The sequence below is a fragment of the Odontomachus brunneus genome, unplaced genomic scaffold (genome assembly GCF_010583005.1).
Source record: "Odontomachus brunneus isolate Ranch 3 - 2012 unplaced genomic scaffold, Obru_v1 Obru_scaffold_005, whole genome shotgun sequence".
NCBI classification, from domain to species: domain Eukaryota; kingdom Metazoa; phylum Arthropoda; class Insecta; order Hymenoptera; family Formicidae; genus Odontomachus; species Odontomachus brunneus.
This window is the reverse complement of record NW_022639455.1, coordinates 2,217,378-2,226,040: the sequence shown is the minus strand read 5'-3', so window position 1 is coordinate 2,226,040 and position 8,663 is coordinate 2,217,378. Positions and strand designations below refer to the sequence as shown.

Genomic DNA, 8,663 nt, shown 5'->3' with positions numbered 1-8,663 from the left:
ACGCGCCGCCCGAGTTGAAATTTTGATGCTACTTTGACGCTCTTAAGGATAGTTTGTGCCTTAGACGGTTTATAGCCTAGGTAAAACCTACTTTGACGATATTGATACTCATTAACTTCTTTTCTGAACCTTTAACTCTACCTTATCAAAATTTTGACGCTACTTTGACGCTCTTAAAAACAGTTGAGTCTACTTAGATAATCTACAACTTAGGTGAAACCTATTTTGACGATATTGACACTCATTTCCAAGTCCAAATTTTGATCCTATGTTGAACCTTGAATTCTGCACCGCAGTAGGAGCTAAGATAGCAAAGTAGGTTTAATATTCTAATGATATAATTTATTCCCACTTTGACTCTGATAATGTCTGAAATATATGCAACAAATAAAATGTATATTTTGTATGCTATTTGACGTTTCTGTTTCGTTATTTATTAAAATTTTTAAATATTTTTATAAAATATATATATTCTATGTGGGAGCTAAAGCTTCAATAGAGGTTCGCAACTGAATCTATTTTGTTTCCTAAGATTCTATAATACAATCTACTTAGACGCTAAAGAAAGCGAAACCAGAAATTTCAGACATCATCAGGGTCAAAGTAGGAATAAATTATATCATTAGAATATTAAACCTACTTTACTATCTTAGTTGCTACTGCGGTGTAGAATTCAAGGTTCAACATAGTCAAAATTTCGACTCGGATTATATCGCTCATAAAGTAACGCGCCGCCCGAGTTGAAATTTTGATGCTACTTTGACGCTCTTAAGGATAGTTTGTGCCTACTTAGACGGTTTATAGCCTAGGTAAAACCTACTTTGACGATATTGATACTCATTAACTTCTCTTCGGAACCTTGAACTCCACCTTGTCACAATTTTGACGCTGCTTTGACGCTCTTAAAAATAGTTTGAGCCTACTTAGATAATCTACAACCTAAGTGAAACTTATTTTGACGATACTGACATTCATTGCCGAGTCGAAATTTTATGTTCATATATTCTATGTAGGAGCTAAAGCTTCAATAGAGGTTCGCAACTGAATCTACTTTGCTCCCTAAGATTCTACTATTATACAATCTACTTTGACGCTAAAGAAAGTGAAACCGGAAATTTCAGACATCATCAGGGTCAAAGTAGGAGTAAATTATATCATTCGAATTAAACCTACTTTGCTATCTTAGCTGATACTGCGGTGTAGAATTCAAGGTTCAACATAGGGTCAAAATTTCGACTCGGGCGCTGCGATCCTTATCCGGCCCGGCAATAAAACACCGCACCTGTCATTGTGTGTGTCATTACGTAACGATAATGCGCGCGCGCGCGCGCGAGTAAGCGCGAACGTACCTCGTGCGACATATTTCACTCTCCGTCGGGTCTTCCATCGATTCGGCAACATTCGCCGTAAAGTGATAATCGATTAAACGGGACGGCCCGTCGACGGGATGATTTAAAGCGACCGTCGCGCAATTAGCGTCGAGAGCCTTTCGAGCTGCGCGTTTGGCAAATAAACGGCGAATTAAGCTCGCCTCGCTTCGCCGCCTTGTCACCACGACGGAATTACAGCAGACATATTTTTTCCGTCAATTTTTCGCGTTCGTTCCTGAAGCTCATCGGTATGAAAACATCAAGTCTGTGTACATTTCTCACGCGCTGTGTATGTCTGTGTGAATGTATGTATAGATGGAGTGTGTATTTTTCGATAAATTTAATTGAATTTCAATTTACACACACATTGTGTGTGCTTATTTCGCAAAATTCTAGTCACGACGAAAAGGCGTATTTTCTGCACCAATTGCGCTCATTCCTGAAGTTCATCGATATGAAAACATCAAGTCTATATTGTGAGAGAAAAAATAACTAGAGAATATAACATATTCATAACATATAACATATTTTTATTTAAATCAAATTTAAATAGAATAAACAATTGCTTTCATGAACAGTCTAAAATTTTAAGAAAGCGCATATTTTGTTATTTGAAAAACATCTTGTGTTGGCACAAGTGAATATGTTGTTAGTACTCACTATGAATAAAATATCTTTTATTTTTCAAATATTTTCTTCCTCGATGTATGTACATTTCTCACGCGTTGCGCGTGCAATATATTCTCAGATATATTAAATTGAATTCCAATTTATACACGTTGTATGCGCGCGTAATAGCGAATAACACGACGTTTCGCAAAATTCTAATCGAGCTCACCACGACGAGGTGAAATACGGCGATGTGAGCGTCGTATCGTGTGAAAAATAAATATTGTCGTTACGGGGAAGGGTCTTCGGAGGTTAGCAGCAAAGGATGCATTGAAAATATCATAGGCGCTCGCGCGTGAACGATAAATTCATGTTTCTCTCAACGAGAGAAGAAAGAGAAAGAGGGGAAAGAGAGAGAGAACGAGAAAAAGAGTGGTATAATTTCTCGGAGCTTCACAAGGGCTCCTCTCTCGTTTCTTATAAGTTACCCACGTCTTACTTAACTCGCGTCTGCGAGCTCAGACTTCTCGGAGGAGTGGGGGGGAGGGGAATAGTCAGCACCCTGCGAATTCAGAAGAGCGGTGGTCCAGAAGTAAAAAGAGAAAGAGAGAACGAAAGAGAGAGAGAGAGAGAGAGAGGGGGGGGGACGGTTCGTCGTATTATGCGACTTGAGTCCTACTTCATCGGAACACGAGCTGGTAGACAGAGGCTGGCCGGTGTGTCCGCCATTATCTGATCCGAACTGGGTAAGTTACTGACCATGTTCAAAGTCGCGCAACAGTTTACTCGAATTCCTTTGTCGGACAAAGTGGGACTACAATTTCGCGTGGAAAATAGCTCGCCCGCCGGTGGCTCGAGAAGTGACCGATCTGAAATACCACGATGAAAATAGTCACGACGACAACCTCGCGAAAACAGACGATCGACGTTGTTAAGGTTTGATAGATAAACGCGCGGCAAATGTAAAGGGTGGCTGAGTGCTCGAGAAATTAATTAGCGAAATAGATTGCCTCGCGACACACCTAGACAGTCCTGCCCGTTTTGATACCAACGGCAAACAACGAATGTAAACTCTCGGCTATAATTGATTTCGCTGAGGATACGTGAAAGAATTCGGAACATTTAAAAACTCACGGCCGAACATCGGGACTCAGAAGTCGAAACAGATGGTAACGAGCGGATGAAAAGGAGGCCAAACGAGAGAAAACGTGAGGAGGAAGGAGAGGAGAAGAAGAAGAAAAGATGTGGAAAAAAAAAGGAGTTACAGCATTGTACGGCCGGAGCCCTACTTCATCGGAGCATGAGCGGGCAAACAACGGGCAGAGGCCCATGTATCCGCCATTGTTTGGCCCATGTGAGGAGGCATGCGGCCATGTTTCCTCACGTGTACCTGGCGACCGGATAAAAAGAGGATGGCAGAAGGGGAGCAGGAGGTGTACGTAAGGTCGGCGAGGACGAAGGTGGGGGATTCCTGCAGGGCGGAGGTGAGGAGGGCCGGTTGCGGGCCCGAGAGAGACTGGGGAGCCTGCAGGGCACGCGTGTATGCGTTTTAACGCGCGTGTGTGTGGCCGTATGTGTATTTATATACATATGGTAGCGCTTATGCAATTATATACTTGGCCGAATACTTGGTTATTATGTATGTACACGTGCGTATGTTATGTTTTTGCGTCTGCAATGATTATACATGATTTGGCTTGTGTAATAAATAATTTCGGATGTTTCAGATATAATTATGAACGGTTGTACTTTTATATTGTTCAATCTTCTGAAACAATATGTGCTCACATTTCACACCTGCGCTCACTTTTTACCACCTTCCGCACATGCATTGTTTAATGAAATTATAACACCGTACAAATACAGAGGAGAGTTGTCTGTTTGAGAAAGTGAAACGTTTTTTTCCAACGCGCGAAATAAGATATAATTTGAAAATTTTCTGTTTATATTTCTCACTGCTCATTTATTTCTCAGTTTTACCGTCATTTTTATTGTCATTCATACTCAATATAATACATAAATTTATGAAGCACAAACTAGACAACTCTTCAATAATCGTTTTATTTTACTTGAAAAAAATTCGAAATCACTTATTATTTAGTCCAATATGATATATTTGCTAAATATGTATATATTCTACACACAGAATATATTCTACACACTTTACCAAATTGTCACTTTTCCATCACGACAAAATTCCCTCTATTTGATCTGACGAATTTTTGAAATATCTTCGTGTCTGACGTTTGCAAATGACTTTTTTCAGTGAGTTTTTAAGTGTCCCAAATTTTTTACAATTTTACAATTTCTAATATCCTTAATATCTATATATACACACACACACAAAATTTCGCAGAAAATATTATGTATATATACTATCACACACATACACATGATTGCGCACGTGTGTTGCGTGCACGTGCTCATTTCAACGAAAGGCGTGTATGTATCTATGTATACGCGTGCGTGCGTGCGTGAGGAAGAGAGGCTTGCCAAGTAATTATATCCTGTAACGATCGGTCCATCAAATCTGATCACCTGGACGGGGAAGATTTACCAGCACCACCTTGACGAACCGGCACCAACACTGCCGCGGCGATGCAACGACGTGCTATCCGCCGACGCGCCGGCTAAATGAAGCTTTTACGCACGCGGCTGGATTGAGTTTGTTATGGGATCAACACTTCCACGGCGCCATACCGCGTTAGGCATACGCTCTCGGCCTTAGCAGCAGTCTCTTTCTCTCTCCCTCTCTCCGTCCCCCCTCTCTGGCATTCTCTTTTTCTCTCTCATTCTTTCTCTCTCTCTCTTGCCCACGCATAATCGTTTCTTAAACGTAGACGTATCACTTCGACGGCTAAATCGTCGAGGTGCTTCCCCGTCCGCTCCTTTTTTGCTCGTGGATGCGCGCCGGACGTCGAACGATCGTCGACTACGGCGGTTGTCTGACTACGAGGATTTACGATGCCGATACGAAATTACGCGACGTAATTTCGCAGAACAATTTGCGCGAAGGTAACATCGATGAAGTGGGGAATGGGTGAAAAATCAATGCTGCGAAAATCGATGAGGTAAATCGACCCCTCCCCCTCCCCGAGAAACAGCATCGCTCAACTCGAGTTTAGACGGGAAAATCACGATGAAAGTCGAACGCGTGTGATTAGATTTTTAAGAAAAAGTGCGGCAAGTGTCCATGTCGTCCAATTTTCCGCGGACAAAAATTTTGACTCTATTTTGCACTTAAGGTAAAGCTTCTGACGTGGAGAGTGCAAATGTAAAGCAGATATGGTGTCATTTAGTGAAGATGGAATTTTCCATTTTCTCTGGAACAACAGTTCCTCCAACCTTAACACTTACATGCTTGTGATTACGCGTTAAAGAGTTTAATTTAAGTGCCAAAAATTCGACGGAATTTGGCCGTGCTCTCTTCGTCTAAGATTTTTATCCCGGCTTTTTAGTACGTGAGAAACGCCGATACGCTCGCCTTCGATAATGACTATACCGTCATTTTCACCCCGCAACCGCCTCCTCGTCCGCATCCCCTGAACAAACCGGCCGAGGAGGACGAGCCTCGGGGATAGGGCGGATTCTCCACGGCAGATGTTGCGTCTCGGTCCACCCAGAGGATAATTGAGTATTGTAAGCCGACAAGAAAATCAAATTTCCCTGCGTCTGCACATACACATATATCTCTCTCTTCTCTCCTCCCTCCCTCCCTTTCTTTTTCTCTCTGTCTCTCTCTTTACTTCGCATGGCGCCCGACAATGTCGCCTGCGACCCTTCGTCGTTCGTTTCTCCATTTTGGCGCAATTTTCCCGTAACTCGCTGGTGCGACTCATGTAACGGCGAGAAGTTCGCGTGCCGTGACGATGGCGTGATCCCTGACACGCGCTACCGCGGTGTGTCTCGGGACAATCTCGTTGGGAAACTCGTGAGAGAGGGTGGTAACAAAGTATTTCACGCGCGCACACACGCGTAATTATTCGGCTCCACTGGCGTGATGCTTGTTCTTCGCGATTCTACTATTGCTTGACGTTGTTTCTTACTCGCGATGTTATTTCGTAGTTATGGTTATTACGCGGCCGAAGATAACGATCGGGCGTCATGAGCAAAACGTCTGGGATTGCCGGCCACCCTTGCAGAATTTTCGTGCGTCGTACGCGTCGTTTTCAGGGATGCATTCGTCATCTCGTGGTCGTTGGCAGATGGAACGCGCGCCATTTGCGGCGTTTAGCGCGACGAATGGACAGATCCGCGGCGGGACAGATGTACCCCTTATTGGCGAGTTTGCCGAGGATTCCGATCGTTCTTCCGCGACGCGTCCGATCGCGATCGCGAAGGGTGAAGCGTTGCGAACCAAGCTTCGCGAGAAATCGGCGGGATCACGAATATGTAAATCGCATTTATTTCTTACCAACTAAATTTTGTTCAGCTTGTGTAATAAGTCGAATCTTTTCAGGTGAAATGGAACAGTTGTATCATATTTACTTTTGTACTAAAATATTCTACAAATAAGAAAATATATATTCTATTAAAACCTCAAAAAACTTTAGCTTCTTATCAGAGCAATTGTTTATTTTATTTCAATAAGAGAATTCAGATTTAAGTAAATATATGCTATTAGTATCCACCGAATAAATGTGTGGGTTAATCATTTTTTAGATGTTTTTCTTTCAGTATACACATGTCATTTTAATCTATATTCTCCTGCATCTTTCTTTGTTTTTTCTTTCACAAAATTATAACGACATAAAAATATAAAAACTGTACATGAAAAATTCGAGATTACTTATTACATAAGCCAATACCATGAAACCCAACACCTGACAAATCCTTGTACTTGTAAACTCACCGAAATAACGGGAACTCAGGATCGGCCACGTTCTGCAATAGATCTGGAATAAAGATACAACATAGACTATTAGATACAACGATTAATGATTTGACGAAATAAAAACACTCGCGTATGCAAACGTGTTGTAACTCAATGATTTTTGCTCCGACAATTATGCCGGAGTTTTTGATCGCAGAGGACGAAATGTGTGAGAAAGCACGGGAAATCTATGAAACTACCTTCGAGCCGATCTCGTTTGGTCCGAACCGGATCCTCCGATACGGCATCCACAACCACCGCGACTGCACCTCGGATGGGAACCGCACCCATCGTGCGGCTATAAACTCCATTAGATCTGAAACAAGAAGCAAGTTTTCTGGTTAGTTAAGCGAACATCAGCACTGATATCAAGTATATCAAGAGTACAGAAGCTCACAAGACGGCGTATTTTTATCTTGAGCAAATGAAAATAAAAGGGTTACCCTCAAGGTTCCAGAATCCCGCCGTTGCTCGAGAGAATTATAGCATAGATGATCACACGCGCGAATTAACGGAGCGCGTCTCACGCACACACCTTGATCGCTTTGGAAATGCCGGAAATCTCGACGTTTCCCGATACGTCTACCATTGCGCCAAGGAGTGTTATGATTGCTTGACGGTTGCGCCTATACTTCCGTATGTTGTTATTCCGGAGGTCACGTGACTTCCAACGCTCGAAAGTATCTTTGGTTTGTTTGCACGTGAATTTAACGTTCTCTATGTTAGACATCAACACATTATATACTATTTCATGGTATTGTTTACGATACGAGAATCGCAAACTCTTTATATACAGAGAGAATTTGGTTGAATCAAATAAACGTTTCTTTGGAATAGTTTAAGCGAATTTTTCGATTGATCGAACAAAATTTTGTTTGAAGCAACAAAAATATTTATTTGCGGCTTAGTTCCAAAGGAATATTTTTGTTGTGTCAACCAAATAATTTGTTTGGACTATTCCAAAGAAACATTTATTTGATTCAATAAATTGTTCTCTCTATGTTCTCTATATGTATAATTTGTTGTGCCATTCAAACTTTATTCACTGAGAAAAAAATTCTTGAAAATTTATTTGTAGGACAAAAATTGATTTCACAGAAACAAATTTTATTTCTCAGAAATATACTTTATTTCACGGAAATAAATTTTGTATCACACAAATAAATTTCCAAGTATCTTTTCTTCAGTGTTATTCTTTTAAAATCCTACTATCCTTATACCGCCGATATGAATATTTAGTACGAGTCGCGCGGAACAGTCGAGCTGACTGTAGTGACTTTCGTGGAAGCATTTGAAAAATTACTCGGGGACGAGCGCTAAAGAAATATCGACACGACCACACGCCGTCCGCCGTTGGTCCGCGCGAAAACGCATCCCGCCGGCGACTGTGAGAAAGCGCAGGAGGCATGAAAAGGCTTACGGCTTCCCTGAAGCCGGACTCCCGCGGTTTTATACAAATCCGCTAACGAGCGTCTCGAATTAAAAGCGATCGGCCGCAATTCCGCGGATGTAACCGCGGCGAAACGTTGCAAAACGGCGCTTTAACAGGGCCGTTCGGGCCTCCGCCTCTTCTAATCAAGCCGCGCTGTGCTGCTGCTGTTGATTGTGAGCCGTGTTATTACGTGAGCGTAAGGGGAGCGGAAAAGTAAGGAGAAGGTAAGGAAAGAAAGAGAAGAAGCATTGAGGTTTGGCCGTGATCAGCGATGGGATGCCGTGTCGGTAAAAACGCGCTCGCTTTTCCCGCGGCGAACCTCGCTCGTCGAGATTGCACTCGTGGAAACGTTAAACGCGCGCGCGTACGCCAGGTAACT

The 8,663-nt window shown here is 42.4% G+C and overlaps 1 protein-coding gene across 3 annotated transcripts in view; it reads right to left on the bottom strand.

Annotated features, from left to right (window-relative positions):
- LOC116849529 overlaps nt 1-7,619 on the bottom strand; it is a 50,871-nt gene extending 43,252 nt beyond the window's left edge. For 2 of the 3 annotated variants that reach the window (XM_032826758.1, XM_032826776.1), the window contains exons 1-2: nt 7,053-7,619; nt 6,832-6,874 (exon numbers count right to left, since the gene is read on the bottom strand). In XM_032826758.1, coding sequence (XP_032682649.1) covers nt 6,832-6,874; nt 7,053-7,143 — 134 coding nt within the window. In that variant the 5' untranslated portion in view covers nt 7,144-7,619. The remainder of the gene's footprint in view (nt 1-6,831; nt 6,875-7,052) is intronic. The other variant, XM_032826767.1, reaches the window with a different exon arrangement.
- Between the last annotated feature and the right edge of the window lie 1,044 nt (nt 7,620-8,663).